A 19,865-nucleotide genomic window follows, 5' to 3' on the forward strand; every position below is an offset into this window, starting at 1 on the left:
TCCAGGGTCTGACAGTAGCCTGCTGGGTCCCCTGCTATAGGAGGTCACAGCACCACGGGGTCACGCAGGGCCAGATGGGCCTACATGCTTGAGCTCCCGAGCTCCAGCCTCTGCTCTCCAGGAGCTCCTGTTCTTGTCCTGGCCCTGGCGTGTCTGTGTTTGGGGAGACAAGAGCCCCAGGCTTGTGGATTGGGCTACTTAGATAAGGAGGAGGAACGGAGGGACCTGATGGCTGCCTGAGGGGCACAGGATGGTGCCCTGCTATTGGCATGAGGATGGGGGGGCAGGTAATAAAGGTAATAAAGAGAACATGAGGGGCAATCGGTGTGCAAATCCAGAGCGGTCCAGATGAGACAGGCCCCTTGGAGACTCCGTGCCCCCCAAAGCCCACCCAGAGGCAGGACCACAGACGCCGCTGCCAAGGTATCGGTGCCTGAAGAGGCTTGTTCCACACGTCAGTAGAGCCTGTCCGCCTCCTGCACAGGTGTGGCCTGGGGCCCGGAGCCCACCATGTGCACCAAGGAGGTGACCTCCGTGTGATCCAACTTAGGAGAGCTGCCCCCTCCATACCTCAGTGTAGGGAACTTTATTCCCGAGGAAGAAACCACATTTCAGGATTGTGCTCTGAACAGATCAAGGTCAAGCCCACATTTAAGATCACCGACTCCCTGGTGGCCAGAAGGGCTGGTGAGTCTCGAGTCCCGGGAAGGAACCTACAGGACCATCTGGCCACCGTCTTGGCAGCCCTGAAGATCCGGACTGGCATCCACATGAAGCCACCGCTCTTGTCCCAGCTCAAGGAGAAGAGCATGGGGACCAGTTGTCACTGTCTTACATGTCCCGCTTTGCAGTGTTAATTGTTTAAGTGGCATTAAAGTCCCGCGGGTCCCAGGGCCACATTTGTGGGCTGGATACCTGGTCCCGGTGATACAGGAGAAGAGGTTCTGCTGGGAGTGTTGGCCCTCACCCTGTCCTATGCCCACCTATGGATGTCCAGAGGCCAGCAGTCCAGTGCCCCAGCCCAGCCCAGCCCCAGGCCGGCCATGGTGCCCGCCTCCCGCCCGCACCTGCTTGGAGACTTTGAGCCACGTCTTTTTCAGCCGGAATATCGCACTGCGGTTCATGGACGAGGTGATCTCCAGCACGGCATTGTAGTTGTGCAAGCAGCGACAGATGTCGGCCACGGCCACCCACTTCTCGATGGCGCTCACTCTTGCATTGATGTCCTCATTGCGGATGATTTCTGAAGCAATCAAGTTACTGATCTTTAAGCCCATGCAATAAGACAAGAAAAAATAAGAGGCATAAGTATCACAAGGCTGACAAATCTGGACAGTGCGCTGAAACGCTACCAGAACAACTAACAGGGGCTCACTAGGGCGGCTGCTTAAAGACTCAACACACCAAAATGGGAAGTTTTCCTATGTATTGGCTGTGCCAACTAGAAAACACCATGACAAAGACCTTCACAATCCCAATGGGAAGGTGTGAATTACCTCGGAACCTAAACTGATGCGAACCTTGGAAGATCCTACACGAAAAAACGATCGAAGGTTTTAAAGGTTTGAATTATGAAGAAAAAGATCCAATTCCCAAATGGGAATATAAATATGCCATTTTCAATACTAACATGTAACTTTAATGCACTCCAGTAAACGAGCAACAGGAGTTTCCTGAGAACCCGACAAAGCAAGTCCACGGTTCCCCTGGAAGAAGACAGGAGAGCCCGGCTCTGTGAGAGTCTCCACTATACAACTGGGGCTCGTCGAGGACCCGCACTCTGTGGCATCCTGGTCTCACATATAAATTCCCCAGCACATGGGCACAAATCCAATGCGGGTGGGGCTGGGGGTGGTCAGGGAGCTGGGGCGTGGGACCGAAGCATCGGTCCAAAGCATTCTTTGCAATTTCCTATGAATCTCTAATTATTTAAAAAAGGTAAGAAAAAGACTACTGTTTATTAAGAAAATTAAGGTAATATAAAAGGATGTTTACAGATGAATAAAAACTGTAGTTTTTGGCCTTACTGCCAAGAACTCTTCTCAAAAATAATTTCTGGGTACCTGGGTGGCTCAGTTGGTGAAGTACCTGCCTTCAGCTCAGGTCGTGACCCCAGTGTCCTGGGATCGAGTCCTGCATCGGGCTCTCTGCTCAGCGGGAAGCCTGCTTCTCCCTCTGAGCTTCTCCATCTCATGCTCTCTCTCTCTTTCCCTCTCTCAAATAAATAAATAAAATCTCAAGAAAAGTGACTTCTGAAGGATGTACATCAGAAGGATGGATTGTAAAACTATTTAAGAACGGGAACCGCTGAAGAGAATCAGAAAGGAACGATAACACAAAATAGTATATATGTTAGAACACTGCTTCTTCTTCTTTTTTAAAGATTTTGTTTATTTGACAGAGAGAGACAGAGAGAGAAAGGGAACACAAGCAGGGGGAGTGGGAGAGGGGGAAGCAGGCTTCCTGCTGAGCAGGGAGCCTGATGTGGGGCTCGATCCCAGGACCCCGGATCATGAACTGAGCTGAAGGCAGAGGCTTAATGACTGAGCCACCCAGGCACCCCTGTATATTATAACTCTTAAGTATGTTGAAGTGATAAAGGTTTTCTTTCCTCCAATCACAGACACTAAACCCAAAACCAGTTTTACGTATACATTATACAATTTTTTTTTGAAGGAGTAGCTCAGTGAAATCTTCCAGAACATAGAGAAAAAAGAGAATCTTCTAACTTATGCCACGAGCCCAGTATAGTCTCGACACCAAAACCAGAGATGCACAACACGAGAAGGAGAATCACACACCGTTCGTTTAACACACCATGGCCATGTTACTTTGTCCCTGGAACGCAGGGGTGGCCAACTATTAGTGACTGCCAGAGAGAAACCTGCCTTCCTACCTCCGCAGACTGAAGGGCGTAGACCGTTCGCCCAACTCAGTAGATGCGGAAAGAGTCGTTGATAAAATTCATCGTTTATCTGCGGTCAACACCATCAGCGCACCAGGAAAAGCATTTCTTTCAGCCGACAAACCACCATCACCCCAAACGGGGCAACGGGAGAAGCGATCCGGAAGCACCACCCAAATCAGTACAACATCTGCACCCCAGCCCATCCTAAGGGGCTGCGGGGGTGCACGCGGGCTGCAGGGGTGACGCGGGCACGGGGGCAGGTGCACCCGCGCACCTCCATCCCTCGCCCTCATTCTAGCCCTGATGCTGGAGAGCCCAGTTGGTACCTCAACCAGGCAAAGAGATTACAGGCCAAAGGTCAGAGAAAGGTCTAGAAACAGTGGCAGGTGGTGATGGTCTTCTCGGGGAGGCACACGGTCAATGTCTGCAGAAATGATGGGTTTTAAGAGACATGGCCAGATGCCAGGTGGCGACGTGGGCAGCCCTCAGAGGTGGAGCGCGTGGGTTCAGAGCAGGCTGTCCCGCTGTGTAATGTCGGGAATGGAACTTAACCCCCCAGGCCTCGGTTCACCCCATCATAGAGTGAGTGAGACAGCGTTAAACAAGCCGGTGGCGACGGGTGGCGGCACCGCGGCCGGCGTGAGCCACACAGGCAGCCGGCGCTGATGTCATGTCCCCGCCCTCGGCTCCCCTGTCGCGGGCACAGCTGCGGCAGGGAGGGCGCGGGAAGCAGCTTCCGGGACCAGCCCACCTGCTCCACTTACCCTCTCCACTCGGACACGGGCCCCCTGCTCTGCTGCTGGGTTCCCTACAGGGCTCCCCTCCCGAGCTGCACTGTGGGAGGTCTCCCACCTTTCCTCCTGGGGCCAAGGAGCCTCCCCAGTGCAGGGCATTGGCCAGGGAGCCCCGGCCAGGCGGTCAGGACAAGCAGAGTCACATGCTCCTGTGTCCAGCCAGCAGAGGCCTTCACTTGTGCCACGACACTGCTCAGTGTGCAATCACAAGCATGCGTGCACACACTTACGGACGGGGCCCTGTGTGGGCGGGGGCTGGAGCCGGGGCAGCCGTGGAGGAGTTGCTGGGACACGTCTGCCTCCAGCCTGACGCTCGGCAGGAGACCGCAGGCGTCCGTCCAAGAGCCTAGGTCTGCTTGTGTCCACCACACGGGCTAAAGGTTGGTGTGAGGTTATGATGCCTACAAACCCTGGGTGTCCCATGCCTCGTGGGGAGCCTGCTGTGCACCCAGCTCCCTGAGGGTCCTGGTGAAGAAGAACCCGGGAGAGACAGGCACTGCCCCCGGCTCCCGTACTCACGTCATTGAAATGCTTGGTGGTCTTCATGATGTAGGGGGTCCTTTCGTTCTTCTCCAGTTTCATCCAGCCCTGTCCGAAGAACTCCCTGTGGGAAGCGAGGACACCCGCGCCATGAGATCTGTCCCACTTAGCCCTTTGCTGTGAGGGCTCTGCCCCTCCGGGAGGAACCTCCCGCAGAGCCCCAGACAGGAAGGGACGCTATGCTGGCGTCTAGCTGGGTTTGGCCCTGCTCAAGGCCTCAGTGGCCTCATCTGTGAAATGGGAACGTGGCCGCTTTCCCCCTGGGGCTGCTGGCAGGCCGAGGCCAGAGCCCCTGTGTGGGAAGGCTCAGCATCTACCGTGGAGGCAGAGTCCAGGGGGCCTGTCTGGGAGCTCGGGCCCAATGGGGAGCACTCCCGCCCCAGACTCACTGCGCAGAGAGGCCGGTCTGCAGCCTAGGGGCGGAGGGGCGAGGAGCCTGCAGGCCAGTGTGAGTCCTGGTGAGGAGGACCCCGTGGGAAGGCCACAGACAGTCCAGGCCTCCTGGGGAAGCTCTGCATTTGGCAGGGACGGTGAGGGGCCCCGGTGCATGCTGTGGACAGGATGGGAGCAATTCTCTGCTTCTGTTCCCAGAGGAGCCCCCAGAACCACCCAGCTTCACCAGCGGACACTGCTGGTGCCTGAGATGCAGCCACCCTCTCCCCACTGACGACCGGCGGAAGTTTCCGGAAGCAGATACCAAACACCCTAGAGTGCGTCAGAGCCTCAGATCCCCAGGTTCCAATTTGGGGAGACTATTCCCGGACACTTGTCAGAAACTCCGAGAAATACTTCCTTACAAGGCAGTTTATGTCAGCTTTAGATGGAAACGTGGAAACTGCAAACCACCCCGTGGCTTCACACCTTGCGAGGGAATTCCGTGCACTTGCCGAAGGCGCTGTTAACGCACGCCGTGGGCACACTGTGCGTGGAGGGAGGCTGGCGTGAGTTCACTAAGTGGTGCGATTACCAGCGGCACTTGGGGCGACTGGCTACAGTCCCAGCGGGGACGCCAGGCCTCTGGGCTCCTGCGACATCCAGAGCGGGCCCCGCTCCTGCTCCGGGGGCATGTGTGTGGGCACACTCACACGCAACCAAGCACAGGTGTGCACGCTCATGTATGCACACTCACACACCAACGCACACGTGTGTACCCTTGCACGCCCGCACATGTACACAGCACACACCCACTCACGTGTTTGCGCTCACACACCCACAGAGCCACGCACACATGTGCACACCCATACACACGTGTGTACAATCACAAGCTGGTGCGCACACATTCACACACTCACCCATGCACATGTGCACATGCGTACACGCGTACACAGTGCACAACCACATTCGTGCCTGTGCATACCCATGCAGTCACACACATGCACACACTCACACACCCACACACGTGTGCAATCACAAGCATGCGTGCACACACTTACCTGTTCATGCACACCCACACTCTCATGCATGCGTGTACTCACTAACACTCATGTGCACATACTCCTCTTTTAGAGCTCTGGAATAGGAGAGCTGAGTAAAGATGCTTCTGGAAAAGCGTGAGGGTGCATGTGCACGTGTGTGCAGAACTTGGGGCCAGGGAAGAGAGCACATTCCTGTCCCTCCTCCCTGTGGACACACACACTTCTGATCCCCCGCGGTGGGTGCACGTGGCCCTGGACATCCCGGCGTGGGTCCCAGGGAGGCTGCGCAGCCAGCTGCTGGGAGGTGGGGGGCCCGCACCCGTGCCCACTCACTCATAGGGGATCTTCTTGAAGACGAGGTGGTCCAGCAGGGTGAGCTGCTCCGCGATCTCCAGGGCCGAGTGGTTTTCAAAGGGCTCTGCCTTGACGCCTTCCGCCTGAGGGGGACAAGTCCTGAGTCAGACCCTCCTGCTTTCCCGCAGGAAAAAGTCTCTGGTGCGATGTCGGCCTTGTCCTGGGTGGGGGTGGGAAGGGCACGGCGGGAGCGCGTGCGGGCCCGTGCTCCGTGAGTCAGCACTCCCGCCGCAAGGAGGCTACCTTGTCCCGGACGTGACCAAGACCACAGAGGTGTCGGGAGGACTGTGACTGGCCCACGTCAGTCGGCAGGACATGGGCCGCCTGGGCCTGGAGCCCGGCTGTGAGTTCAGGCTCCCCATGACCTGTCCCTCCCCTCAGGTTCTGTCTGGACCGATAGCTGGCTCCAGAACGTCTCATTTGGAGCCCCATTAGCAGTGTGGGCTTACAGGGGTGATGACCTCCCGGGGCGCCCAGAAGGTGGCTGGCTGGCCCTCGTCGTGGGGTTCCCGTGTTTCTGGCCCCCAGGACCACCGTGGGCACAGCCTTTATGGCTGTCCACCGCTTGGCATCCCCGGCCGGGGGGAAGCCTTGGGAAACACTTGCCAGGGGACTAAGGTCCCGGTAGTGTCTGGGAGGGGAGAGACGGGGCTGGAGGAGAGAGCGGAAGGAGCCTCAGGGCTGGCCCTGGGTGGGGGCTGTGTCCAGGAGCGAGGGGTCAGGAACACGAATCACCCCGACCTCCAGCTAGGCCACATGGGACAGAGGGCAAGCTACCCTGCCCAGAGGCCTCAGGGGCTGGGCTGAATCCCCCAAGCCTGCACTGCTCACAAGGGAACAGTGTCCACCTCCTATCAAGGGGGGCAAGCCCTCTCCTAAGACCGTCTGCCTCCCTCCCTCCCTCCCCCGCTCCCTCAGCAAACAGCCACTGAGGGTCCCTGCTAGACCCTGGATGCAGAAGGACCAGAAAACAGTCCTGGCCATCAGAGAGCTCCAGCCACACGACGGGGCAGGGACAGCATGCAGGGAAGCAGAGGAAGAGTTCCCACGCAGTCCTGGGCGTAGTGACCCCGGACCAGAGGTCTGGATGCGACAGCAGGGGGCACGATGCCATCAGGGAGTGACATGTGGTGACTGGGGACAAGAACAGCAGGTACCACCAGGACACCTGTGTTAAGGTCTCTCCTGGGGGCCCAGGACAGCTGCCAGGCCTGAGGGCCCATGGGTGGCCTGGGCTGTGGAGAGGCCCGTGGGGGTGAGCCACAAGAAGGCTAAGGCAGGGGAGGCAAGGAGCTCGCCCTGCTCCCTCTGGGTCACCTGGGAGACAAGGTGACCCCGGAGGAGAGGCCGTAAGCACAGCTTGCCCGCCTGCCTTGGGGCCCGTCTGAGTGTCCCCCTGAGCAGCCCTCAGGCTCTCTGGCGAGGCCACTGGGGCCTGTGCACACAGGATGTGCCCCACGCGCTCTCGGGGCTCCGGGAACAAGTCCGGGCCAGAGGGCGGCTCCGCTCAGCGGTGCTTTGTTCCGCAAGAGCCTCAGGATGTTTGCCCGGAAACAAGGGGCTCTCGTGCTCTCGAGGGCTTAGCACTGTGGTTGGTCCCTGCCGGGAACCGCTCAGGGAAGGAGCCTTGACTCCCAGGGCTCAGCCAACGTCCTGCCCCAAGGGTCCCTGTGGTGTCTTTGCACGAACAGCTTTCCTGCCCGGGGGCCCAGCCTCAGTGCTGCGGGGGGGCAGGGTGTGGGCCCGCTGCAGGCCGGAGCTGCCCCAGGTGCTCCCCATGGGGGCCCAGGCCCCGGAGACCTGGGAGGAGAGGGGAGGAAAGCGGTGGACCCAGAACCTGGAGTCTTCTGTCCTCACCCTGGGTACGGCAGCGTCCAGAGCTCGGGCCGCCAGTGCGGGAAGTGAGCCAGCATGGGGCTGCGGGGCAGGCAGAGCCCGTCGGCCTCCAGCTTCCTTGCCACCACGGTGGCAGGGGCCCCGGACTCTGGGGTGGCTTGTGGTGGCATGCCGGGGCCACTTCGCTGACCTGGAGGAGGACGCGGGCCTGCCAGGCCCTGGGAACACATCGCTGCCCTCCCCACTGCGCCCCGCCACCATGAGCTCATACGGCTTGAGGCAAGCACAGCGCTCCCCGAGGGCGCCCGCGTAGGTGGACGGCGGCTACAACTCCTGGGGATGAGGCACCATGAGTGCTAGACGAGCTCTTGCTCTCGAGTTGGAACGGAGCCAGGTGAGGACCTCATCTTGGACCCTGTGGCCCTGGGTGGGGCCCATCACCACCCCCGACCCTGCTGCTTCATCCTGAGCGCGGGGCTGGAGGTGTAGACGGGCTGCCATTGAAGAGAGCCTGGCCGGGGGTCAGCGCTCAGGAGCAGCCCCCCCAAGCCGGAACCCCCAAGCCTCCTCCAGGGACCGTGGAGCAGAGAACACCCGGTGGGGGCAGGGCTGGGGCCGGGGAGGGGGGTGGTGAGCAGAGGATGAGGGAGGGAGGGGCAGAGGTGTGACAGGTGGAATTCCCTCCCTCCAAAAAGTGGTGCTGAAGTCCTGCTCCCTGGTGTCTGGGAATGTCACCTGATTTGGAAATAGGATCTTTGCACCTGTGCCCTGGTTAAGAGGAGGTCACTGGGGTGGGTCCCAGTCCAACAGGACTGGTGTCTCCACAGGATAGAGGAGCTTGGACGCAGGGAGAGACATGCTTGGGGAGGGTGACACAGGGGTGAGGATAGCCCGGAACGAGGATGCGGAGAGCAGAGGTTCAGGGGCACACTCCAAGGGCCACCCAGGGCTCCAGGAAGCTGGAAGAGGCAGGAAGCCCCCTCCCCCAACCAGGAGCGTCTTCTGCCGGGACCTGACTTCAACCCCCCGGCCTGCAGAACTGGCAGAGGACACGTTTCTGCTGCTCTGCGTCAGCGGCACTGTCTTCTGGCCGCACCCCGGGGGACCCATGCTGGAGGGGACTGCAAGGTGCGTGGGGCCCGGCTCACCAGCTGCGTGATCTCCTCTAGCGTGATCTGGTTGTCACCCGGGTCCTCCTGGGTCAGAGTCCTAGGGCACGAGACAGCACGGTGAGCCCCGTGAGCAGGTTCCCCTGCCTCCCCTCGGTGTCACCCCTCCCCACACAGGTCCCTGAGGGCTGCCCGGCTCTGCTCTGCACTTTCCCGAGTTGGAGCCCATTGCCCGTTGGTCACGGACATCTCCCTGATGGCCTGACCTTCAGGATTCAGTTTCCTGCCCCTCCAGCTTGGGTGAGGCCTCTCCTGGGGCTCCCTCAGCCCCAGTGTCCTGGTGTCAGGAAGGCTGTGTGCATGCTTGGCCCCTGCTACCCCAGGGCCAGGAGCCCGAGAGTGGGCTGATGTCTGATCTGGCTTGGGCCTGTGGCCAGTGCCCGTGGCACGACAGGAGGAACAAGGGGAAGCAGCGCCAGGCCTGGGGGCAGTGTGGACAGGAGAGCCTTCCAGACAGAGGAACAGAGCCAGTGGGAGGCCCAGAGGTGGCCTGTGTGTAGGAGCAGGAGGTGGCGGGTGAGTGCAGAGTGGGCAGCAGGCCGTGGTGGGGCGTGAGGATGGACCCGGAGTCAGACCACAATGCGTGGCCCACACTGTGACAGCAAGGTGACCTCTGGGGGATGAGGCGGCCGTGGGTGCTTGGACAAACAGGCTGTCCACCCCGCAGAAGGCATTATCAGAGAACCTGACAGCCAGGTGACAGTGTACAGAGCGTCTGGCCCGGGATGCCATTGCCAGCCGTGGCGAGGCCCCACTCCATGAAGGGCCACTTGACACCAGCCTGCTCTCTTGGTGGCAGCGGAGGCAGCGTCCGGGACAAGCTCCCGAGCTGACGGGGCTCCGTCCGTGGGCTCAGGGGCTCTGCGCCCTCCTGAAGGAGAGACACTTGGCCCCGGGAAGGCAAAGTGGATGGTGTAGCTGTTTAAGTCCCGCACTCGCCCCTGATGCCCGCAGACAGGAGCCAGCCAGTACCGGCCACTCGGCTCTGGGCAGGGGCGCCCATGCTCCTTATCTGGGCGTCACATGCAGCATAGGTGCCACGTGGCCTCTGTGACTGAGGAGCTGGATGTTCAATCCATTAAGATTTAACAGCCCTGGGTGGCTGGCGGCTGCCACCAAGGGCGCCGGGACCAGACAGGAGCTGGGGGCTGTGCAGGGGGGGCAGGCGTGGCTCCTGCCTCCGGAGGGTCAAGGTCCGAGCGGAGGAAGACATACAGATGCCTGCCCGGGGGCCTGTCCGCAGAAACGGGCTCAGGCCCCCCGACACCCACACACCTGCTTGAGGCCAGCCCACCTGGAGGGAAGCCCTCCCTGGCTCCCTGCCCCGGCCAGCCATGTGGGGACAGGGCTGGGCCCCCACACAGCAGCCGTGCCCAGGGGGCCGGGGCTGTCCAGACCTGATGATGTTGGCTGCGGCCTTCCTCTCCTGGGTGAGCAGCTCGGGGTCATGCATGACCTCCTCCAGGAAGCTGACCACCTTGCATCTAAGCTCGTCGTTGGTCTCGAAGTCCTGTGGCGGGGAGATGTGGCAGAGGCTCTGGCCATTGCTCAGGCTGCCCAGAGCTGGCCCCCCGGTCCCGCCACACGCAGGGGGCCGCCTGCCTTGTCTTCCTTTGCCCTGGCTGCATGGGCAGGCACCAGGGGAGCCTAGAGACCCTTAGGTGTAAAACTCTGGGCAAGACCAGGGGTCAGCTCCTGGCTGGCTGTGCCCCAAGGCCAGGACCCTGGGGGTGCAGACGTACTTGGTTCCCTCTGCAGAGAGGTGGATGGACACAGGCCCCAGGGCCCTGGAATGTCCTTGTGCCCTCCCAGGGGAGGCACCAGAGCGGCCCCTAGGACCCCTCCCGCTGCCCCGAGGCCGTCCTGCTCACGGTCCTGGCAGCGGCTCCCAGGGGCCAGCATGGGGGGGCGCCCACCCACCTGAGAGTGTTTGGAGACCCAGTGGCGGAGCACGTTCAGGACGCGGTTGGTGGCCGCTCGCCGGATCACGAACTCCTTGTCCCCGTTCCTCTGGTCAGGGGGAAACCCTGCGGCACAGGGGACACAGGGTACAGGAGAACAAGAAATGGGGCTCGGCGCTCATCTGGATCCAAGCCCTGGGCCTGGGTCAGCTGGGCCGCTGCTGTGCCGGTGGGTGGGGCCTTTGGGTGGGGGGTCAGTGCTGGCCAGGCCCAGGGGCAGCAAGCCCTGAACACCTGGGGGGCGGGCGGTGTCCAGGGCTGCGGCTGGGCGGTGCCCGCAGAGGGAGCAGACCCCTCCCGCGTACCTGCGCTGGCCAGGGACATCCTGCGGTATTTTTCCTTGTTCGGGGCACCCTCGTTGGCTCCCGCCGTGGCGATGGCAAAGGCAGAAGCCGCTGACAGGGCGCTGCGCGTGCTGTCCAGTTCCCGACACGAGGTCATGACGACCCCGTTGTTGTAGGAGAAGAGGGGGAACTCTGTGGAGGGGACGGAACTGACCCTCAGCCTTCCCTCGGCTGCCAGAGAACCGGTGGTCCCCACACCAGAGCAGCCCCAGGACAACCAGCCTGTCCTCACGGGTCCCAGGGTTTAGCAGGTGGAGGTGGGGGGCCATTCCCCTGCTCACGTCCCCCGGGGGCAAGCGATCCCCCTTGGGGGGCCATTCCCCAGGGCGGTCTTGGGGTAGGGAAAGCCCCTGCCTCCCTCTGCCTTCTCTGCGGAGCCGCGCCAGTCTGCGGAAGCCCCCAGCTCGCGCCCTGTCCATGGCTCTGCTTTACCCCCTCGGGCCCGGCCGGCCTGTGCTGCTTGGGGGCAGCATCACGAGCTTCCTTACGCTCTCGGGCTATTAGGGATGAATATGTAACCTGTCCAGCGGCTGACAGGCTCACGGGCACGATGGGGTGAAGCGAGGCCTGGCTCACTGGGTGGCCTCGCGTGTGTTAGTTACCCTGAGTCCCTCGTCTCTGTGCAATAGGGACAGTAACACCCACTCTGAGCAGTGGGTGTCCTGTTAGAGAAGAGGATGTGGCCGCAAGTCCACGGCCTCACACCGTGAAAGGCCTGGGCCAAATAACGCTTAGTGTTAGCGGTAGCAGCCACAGCCCTGACTCTGGAAACCCGTCCCGTCCTCTTCGGGTCTCTGGACAGCAAGACACAGTCAGGACGAGCTCGCGGTATTCATGCTGCAGGAAGCAAATGGCTTCCTTCAAACACTCCAGACTCAGTTCTGATGTTTGCAATGTGGTCAGTCTGAGAAGCCACGGCCGTGGGCCCAAGGCCGGGTGGCCGTGGACCTACGGGGGCAGGGGGTCCGTGGGCCGGGGCAGAAGGGGCCGTCCTGGGATGTGAGGTGAGCAAGGGCTCGTGTGGGGACCTCGGTCGGTAACTGGGACCACCTGGCCCTTGAACCCCGAGGACGAGCCCACCCACCCCGCTGGCCCCTCTGGTGTCGGCCGCACTGTCTCGTCTGGAGTCTGGGTGACCTTGCTGGGCGGAGTGGCCCGAGCCCCGCCGTCGCCCCGTGGCTGTGACGCTTGGCAGTGGTCCTGCACGCAGGGTCCCTCGTCCCTCACCTGCACTAGCGAGACTACCCCCTCCCCCGGCCGGGGCCCCCGCGTCCTCCCGGGATCTGTCTGTGACGTCCCGGGGCTGAGCTGTACCTGAGGAATTTTTGCTTTTGACCGACTTTGGCGTCGTGGGTGATTTGGTCGGTGACGCCTCTGTGTCCCCATCGTCACTCTGGTTTTGGTCGTTGTCAGACTCTTCCCTCACCGAGACTTCCGAGGCTGGAGAGAGAAGGAATGATGTCACGTGTGGGCAGCCGTCCCTCGTCCGGAAGTCCAGGCCTCTAACAGGCGGAAGCGGAACGTAGTGGGTTTGGGACCTGCCCGCCACGGGAGGCGGGACGGCTCTGGGGCCGTGGGGGCTGTGGGGCCCCTCCTGCGCCTGCAGGGGTAGGGAGTCTCCAAGACCGCACTTTTCTCCCCGAGCTGGTCGGCCTCTCATGGGCTCTGATGGGGACTCAGGACTCGTTCGGATGTGAGCGCCGACTTAGGGGTCTGGAGGGGCTGCAAAGCGTCCCCCGGGGAAGCCCACGAGGCCGGTCACAGACCACACTCTGAGCGGTAAGGGGCTGTGCCCTGTGCCGCCACGTGTGTGCATGTGTGTGTCGGTGTGCCCACGTGTGTACCTGTGTGCACACATGTGTGCATGAGTGTGTGCGTGTCTGCTCAGTGCATGTGCCTGTGAGCGCGCGTCTGTGCATGAGCACGTGTGCATGTGTGTGCTCGTGTCTGTATGTGCACGTGTGCGTGCGTGTGTGTGCGTGAAGCGTCTCAGGGTGACCATCGGCTCCGCAGACCAGGGAGTCCTGCTCTGCGCCCGCACTCCCGGTCACAAGTGTTCTGGTTTCGGCAACAACTTAACAGTCTCCCCAAGCTTAGCACACTCGTGGTTTACACGCTTTGGAGAAAAGTGATGAATTGTGTTAAAAGTGAGATCTTGGTCAAAGACTCAACCTATCTGGTCCTCAGCTTCCCCAGCTGGAAAGTGAGTGAAATTACCCACGTCCGTTTGGAGACCCAGGCAGGTCTTCTCTTTAGAAACGAGCGTCTGCACGCACGCGCACGCGCACGATCTGTGCACAGTCAGTCGGGTTCAGGGGCTCCTCGATCGCGCCAGGCTGAGGAGCCCCTTGTGAGATCACTTTGCCGGGGCAGGACCGAGGGGGCGGGGCGGGGCGGAGGGGGCGGAGCGAAGGCGGGGCGGGGCGGGGCTGGGGGCGGCTCGCCGGGCATCCACTCACTCTGCTTGCTGAGAGCTACGGGCTCTTCCGCCTTCTCAGCGGCGGTGTCGCCCTCGTCCGGGATCTTGTTGGCAAGGCTGCTGGACACGTAGAGCTTGCTGGTGTCCAGTGTGGCCTTGCTGAAGGGCGACACGGCCGAGTACAGGCTGGTGTAGCCGTTGGAGCTGCAGCTGAGGGCGGCCAGGTCCAGGGCCTTGCCGCCCGTGATGATGGGGATGTTCAGGGACAGCTTCCGCCGGCGGCTCGGCGACGACGTCTTGGTGATGGACAGGGGCGGTGGCGACGAGAACTTGCGTGTGGCGCGCGGGGACTTGGGGGGGTCGCCGTACAGCAGCTTGTTGCTCTGGCCACTGGCGAACAGGAGCTCCAGTGACCTGTGGGGCGGACGGGGGACGGCGACCAAGGGTCAGCGTGGGTCTGGCGGCCTTCTCAGGCCTGGGGTCCCCCTGTCTCCAGGACACAGGGGCCCCGGCCACGTCGGGGTCTGCACCCACCCGGCACCGCTCGCCTGAGCACGTCCTTGCAGAGCCGCCGTGGAGATGCTGAAATTGCAGGATAGACCCGAGGGCGGAGGGATCTCGAGGGAACCGAAGGTGCGGACAGACAGGCACTCCCAGGCGGGACAGCCTCGTTATTTCAGGGGCAATACGCCAGCGCCCCTTCAGAAGTGCAGACAGACCCGACACGTTCCTGAGTGAACCCCGCTGAGCACCCACACCCCGGATCAATGGGGGCGCGGGCAACAGAGGCCGGCCCGTCAGCCTCGCGACCTTGCTCAGCTGGGACCTGCGCTCTGCCCGCTCAGAATGGCTTTGCCCAATTCCGTGCTGAATTCTGGATCGCACAAGCCCCTCCCTCTACATGCGAGTGCCCTTAACCTAAGACTCCCCAAGATTGTTTCTGGGGGGACACAACTCTGGGAAACGTCCCTGGTGTTTTTGCTACTTGTTGCAAGGGAAAGCCTTCTCTTTCCCATGCTGGCTGGTTCTGTCCTTTGGCTCGATGCCCCAAAAAGCGAAGCCAGTTTAAGTGACGCTCCTGGGACCCTGGCAGCTGGGCCGGTCCTCTGAGCAGGTGCATTCGAGGGGCATGGGGCAGGGGGCAGTGTGATGACACGGCCCATGGCCAGAGGTCTGCACCTGCCAGTGTCCCCTCTTGGGTCTGGGCAGGGACTCGGGCTCTCCATCCACAGGGGCCTGATGGATGTCCCCATGCTCTGACCTCACCCTTACCCAGGTCCTGACCGTGTTTACGGATGGGGAGGCGGAGGCTCAGAGATGGGAGTGGGGGCAGGCCTGGGGCAGGGAGCGGAAAGTGGGTGTCCCAGCCGTCCTGGTCAGGCCCCTCTCTGTGCACGCCGGGGCCCACCTCTCAGGGCCAGGCTGGAAGCGGATGACGTGCTTGTAGTCACACATGCAATCACTCACATGTGTGCAACGTGTCTGTGCTATGTTCTGCTATGTTCTGCGCGGGACAGACCCCTGGGCTCCCAGGAAGGGTTTCCTTAGTTTGCATGTGGGAACCCAGCCTGCACGGGGTGGTCTGTCCAGCTTTCTCAGGTTGGGAAGGTTCCAGAAGTTCAGAGCAGAGAAACGAGATCGGCCCTGCCCGGATACGGTCAGAGCAGATGGACGGGGAGCCAGTGTGGGCAGGTGGGGGGCTGGGGCATCGGGGTGGGGGGCCACTGGGTAGCTGACTGCTCGGTTGCAGAGATGGGGGTAGGGAAGTAGGCTGGTTAGAGCCTCCAGGCCTCCTGAGCCCTCCTCACGTCCTGGGCTCTCATTTGAGACCAGCTTGGCCTCCCAGTGGCCTGGGAAGCTGGTGGGGCGCAGCAGCTCTGTCCCCGGTCTCACCCCAGGGGTGGGGGGCATTCAGTGGGGCTCTGAGCCTCGGGATGGGCTGGCCTGGCCACCACGCAGGCCTGGGCAGAAAAGGAAGTCACCTGCTGGTCCCTCCCACTCCCAGAGCAGCAACCTCCCTCAGGGGATGGATCCGGTCTCTGAACTTGGACGACCACAGAGCAGCCCTCACGATGTGGCCTCGCTGTCCCCGGGCTAACTCCCTTCCCCATGCGTCTCTGTGGGCTGCAGGCCACGTGCGGTCACTCCCTGCCCGGCCTCGCTCCGTGCTGCTCTTGCCCGGGTAACTGGTTGGTGGCAGGGGGCGGGGGCTGGAGGCTCCTGCTGGGCTCAGAGGCTGGGTGCCAGGCAGCTGGACCGACCCTGCGGCTCCCAGGCCGGCTCTCTGGGCTGCCCCAGGCCTCTGCCAGGCTAGCCCGGACCCCGTGATGTGGGCTGTGCCTGTCCGAGTTCTCACCTGGCAGGGACCCAGGGCTCGCGGTGACCCACCGGGCCCCTCGAGGCTTGGCCAGAGCTGGGGGCGGGCGGATGAACAGCGGACGGAGCAGGGCAGCAGGAGGACAGGAGGAAAAGGAGAGTGAGGGCCACCGCCGCCTGCCCGCTCCACCAACTCATGGACGGGCCCCCACTCAGCCCCGGACACTTGGGGGCCTGGGGATGAGTCTCCCGGCCTCTCCGGGTCCCGGCTGGCCTGATGGCAGGGCAGCGCTGTGGCGCTGGGGCTGGACGCGTGGTTTTGACGTGAGGTCAAGGTGGACTGCCTCCCAGAGGCCGCACCGGCCCACGTGCACCCGAGGGGGCTCCCCTCTCTCCACAGCAGGGTGGGGTCCCAGTGGGGAAGGGCTGAGAGTCTCGGCCTCTCTTTGTGTCCTTCCGCCCACCCCCCCCTTCTTTCTGAAATGGGAAGGTGGGGAAGTCCTGTGCTGTGGGGAGAGCCTCGTGCACCCTTGAGATGCCCCCCCACCCCGAGAGCCCCCAGGCAGAGGGGAAGACGGCGGGGCCTGGACCGCTCAGCCCTCCCTGCCCCTGCACAGAGGGTGGGCTGGTTCCCGGGGAGCCCGCATCCCCCCCGCTCAGGTTGCAGCCTCAGCCTGGGCCCCGAGCTCAGCTTCCCTCCTGGCCCGGACGGCCGGGGCCCGGCGGCGGGAGGGCTGCCCACCTGGCGGGGACGGCGCTGATGGGCTTCCGGTAGATGGCGATGAGCTTGTCCAGCACCACGATGGCCGTGGTGAAGACGCGGTAGGAGTGCAGGAAGGTGTTGAGGAAGTCGATGCTCAGGAAGCGCAGGTCGGTCAGCCTCTCCAGCAGCCGCCCCACGCTGGCGTAGCGGATCTGCAGCACTTTGCAGGAGTTCATGGTCTTGCTGAAGCGGATGTCCACGTCGTCGCAGTAGAGGGAGGCGTCCGACCTGCGGGGGAGGCAGGGCCCCGGGGAGACGGCGGTCTGTGCCGGTGAGCCCATGCTCCTGCCGCCACTGCCTCCCCGACGCACGGCCGCCTCGGGCGGGCAGACAGACGGACGCACGGACACCTGCTAGAGGCTGGCCGGCCTGCTCAGGGGCCCCAGAAAGGTGGGAGGGCGGCCCTAGGCAGGAATGGGATGCCGGGACGCTGGGTCTGGCTCCCAGCAACAGCCCCGTATCCGCCTAGAAATTCTGGACAAAACCTAACAAACTCACAGACGGCGTGTTGCTGGGCTAAGAGGAGGGCGACCCGTCCTCAAGGGTTCACGGCACCGCTATTCCTAACGCCGCGCGGGAGAGGCGACCCCGGGGTCCGCGCGCGGCTCAGGGAACAGCCTGGCGAGGTGCGTCCACGCGTTGAGGGCGGCTCGGCTGGGAGCGGGCGCTGTCTGTGGGGAAGGGCCCCACATCGCGGCTCTGCAGGACACGCCGAGTGAGGGAATCCAGGAGCCAAGTCCGCACATCCTAGGACTTCGTTTCTACAACACATCCCCAACAGCCCGGTCCACCGACACGGAGAGCAGGCGGCAGCCCGCCGGAGGGTGGGGGGAGGGCGGGGGGAGGGCGCGGACCGCCAACACGTGGCAGAGGGGGGTTTGGGGGGTGACGGAGACATTCTGCAATCGGACGGCGGTGAGGTTCGCACCACAGTGATGCGCTAAAATCCCAAACCGTACACTTCAAAACGCCGAGTTTTAGGCTATATGAGTTCCACCTCAGGAAAAACTAAGCGGGAACAGAAAGATCTAAGGAGATTCCTAGAGGAATCTGGAAACCAGCGGATGCTTCATGTGTCTTTGGGACATTGGCCACTTATGCATACGGAGCCCTCGGGTTTCCACTGGGAAGGGCCAGGCCTGGGTCTTGTGGGGAGGAGGGTGTTGGGGTGAGAACCCCACAGATGGCTGAGGCCCTGGGCGGGGGCCCTGAAAACTCTACCCACTGGGGGAAGGAGGGGTGAGCGTCCTGGGTTAGCCTGGGCTCCAGGGAAGGGAGGACGGGGCACAGACGCTCCTGAGAACATGCCCTTTGTCTCCCCATGGCTTGGGCACACAATCACGTACCACATCGTTATCAGGGACCCCCGACCGGTATGAAGAGTGGTCCCAGGCTGTGGGCCTGCCAGGGCACCCCTCCACCAGGCTCGGCAAGACCTTCATGGATAAATCCCTCCGGAAAATGAGCTCACAAATCAAAACAAAGAGCCATACAAGGAATCAGGTCTGCATGAGCAAGCGCGACACACGGACATCGCCGTGTTAGGTCCCCAGGGCTCTCACATTTTCTGACAACCGTACTGCCTTCTTTCCCTGTGATTTCTCCACCAGCATCCACCCACAGCTGTCCTCCCTTCAGCTCAGGACGGAGCCAACTGCCACGGCCGTTGATGAGGAGTCCCCAGACTGGGCAGGAGGCGGAAGGGGACTGCCTAGCAGCTCTGTCCCTTTACCCTGCCGGCCTCTGCAGAGGTCATGCCCACCTTCACGCCCCCCAGCTGCCTATTAAAGTACAAAGGTCAGTCTTCAGCCAGCAGAAGATCGCCGGACCTCAGGGACTGGACTACAGTAAGACGCTCAGGGCTGGGCAGGGGTCCTGGACCTTCCTGAGTCCTGCATCCCGGTCCAGAGTGATTTCCGGATGGCGTGGGATCCCAGCAGAGCAACCTGGCTGTTCCGGGACCTTCCGTGTTGGATCTGGTGGCGGGACGCCTCCATCCTCTGGGACAGGTGTCAGGGCAGCTAACCAGGCCTCACAGGTCTAATGACCCGATGGCGGGGCTCGCTCGGCCACATGCCTCTCAGCGGGGAGCGTGAGGTCAGGGGCCTCTCCTGGCATGGCGGTGGCCGGTGGTTCCAATTGCTGTCCCGCACGCAGCGCCCACCCACTGGTGGGGAGACCCCGGGAGGGGCGTTCTGTTGGTCTCACGGGGCAGTCCCGTCCTGCCTTGGTAGCTGTGGTCTCTCGCTTCTGGACGTCATGAATCTCAGAATCGTGGTCTCCGTGTTGGTGCAGCGGCCGCGAGCAGCCTGGCGTCAGACACGGTGCCCACTCCCAGGGGGCGCCCGGCGAGGGCACTTCACCCCTGGGGCTTCAGGTCTCCTTCCTCGAGCCGCCTTTGCCCTTCCTCTGCACACACGGGCCACCGTGCTTCCCTACGCAGGCAGCAGCTGCCTGACGTCTCCCCTGTGTGCCGCTGGGACGCGACTGGGACACAGAAGGGCAAACAAAGGACAAGCCTGGAAATCTTATCAAAATGAGCTTCCAGAGTACAAGCCCCAAAGACACAGGAATTCAGCTCCTACAGGTCGTCACACCCGTGGTCTGGTGAAGGACTCGAGGCTTGGAGTCAGAACACACGGTTTGGAAGGACACCTGTCACCTGTGTCCTAGTGTCATCGGACACCAGACTTACCTCCGTTCTCTGGTCTGTGACGTGGAACAGGAAGGTCTACCTCACAAGGCTTTAGCAAACTCTTTTAACAAAGTGAGTGGCCTCCGGGACCAGGCATGGGTGGTAAATGGGGTCATGGGTTCTCCTGGGGGGTCTCCCATCCAGGAGCACCGACGCTGTCTTTCCAGGGCCCTCTCTGGACACATCCCTGGGATTCAAAATATTCCTGGGAAAGGAAACCACCTTTATCGGGTGCCATCAGTGAGCAGGGATTCCTTCTCAGGAGGAGAAAGAGCCACAGAGCCTGGGAAGACCCTGCCGTCCAGAGGGCCCTTCCTGAAGAAATAGGCTGGACGACCCCTTCCAGGGAAA

The 19,865-nt window shown here is 62.1% G+C and overlaps 1 protein-coding gene across 2 annotated transcripts in view; it reads right to left on the reverse strand.

The window, feature by feature from the left end:
* Positions 1 to 19,865, reverse strand: part of RASGRF1 (Ras protein specific guanine nucleotide releasing factor 1) — an 88,534-nt gene that overhangs the window by 11,456 nt on the left and 57,213 nt on the right. Inside the window, exons 14-24 of one of the 2 annotated variants that reach the window (XM_047738922.1) lie at positions 16,799 to 17,047; positions 16,097 to 16,153; positions 13,781 to 14,154; positions 12,636 to 12,761; positions 11,283 to 11,453; positions 10,937 to 11,043; positions 10,414 to 10,526; positions 8,996 to 9,056; positions 5,991 to 6,094; positions 4,222 to 4,306; positions 1,068 to 1,265 (exon numbers count right to left, since the gene is read on the reverse strand). In XM_047738922.1, coding sequence (XP_047594878.1) covers positions 1,068 to 1,265; positions 4,222 to 4,306; positions 5,991 to 6,094; positions 8,996 to 9,056; positions 10,414 to 10,526; positions 10,937 to 11,043; positions 11,283 to 11,453; positions 12,636 to 12,761; positions 13,781 to 14,154; positions 16,097 to 16,153; positions 16,799 to 17,047 — 1,645 coding nt within the window. The remainder of the gene's footprint in view (positions 1 to 1,067; positions 1,266 to 4,221; positions 4,307 to 5,990; positions 6,095 to 8,995; positions 9,057 to 10,413; positions 10,527 to 10,936; positions 11,044 to 11,282; positions 11,454 to 12,635; positions 12,762 to 13,780; positions 14,155 to 16,096; positions 16,154 to 16,798; positions 17,048 to 19,865) is intronic. The other variant, XM_047738923.1, reaches the window with a different exon arrangement.

This window comes from Lutra lutra, chromosome 7 (assembly GCF_902655055.1).
Source record: "Lutra lutra chromosome 7, mLutLut1.2, whole genome shotgun sequence".
NCBI classification, from domain to species: Eukaryota; Metazoa; Chordata; class Mammalia; order Carnivora; family Mustelidae; genus Lutra; species Lutra lutra.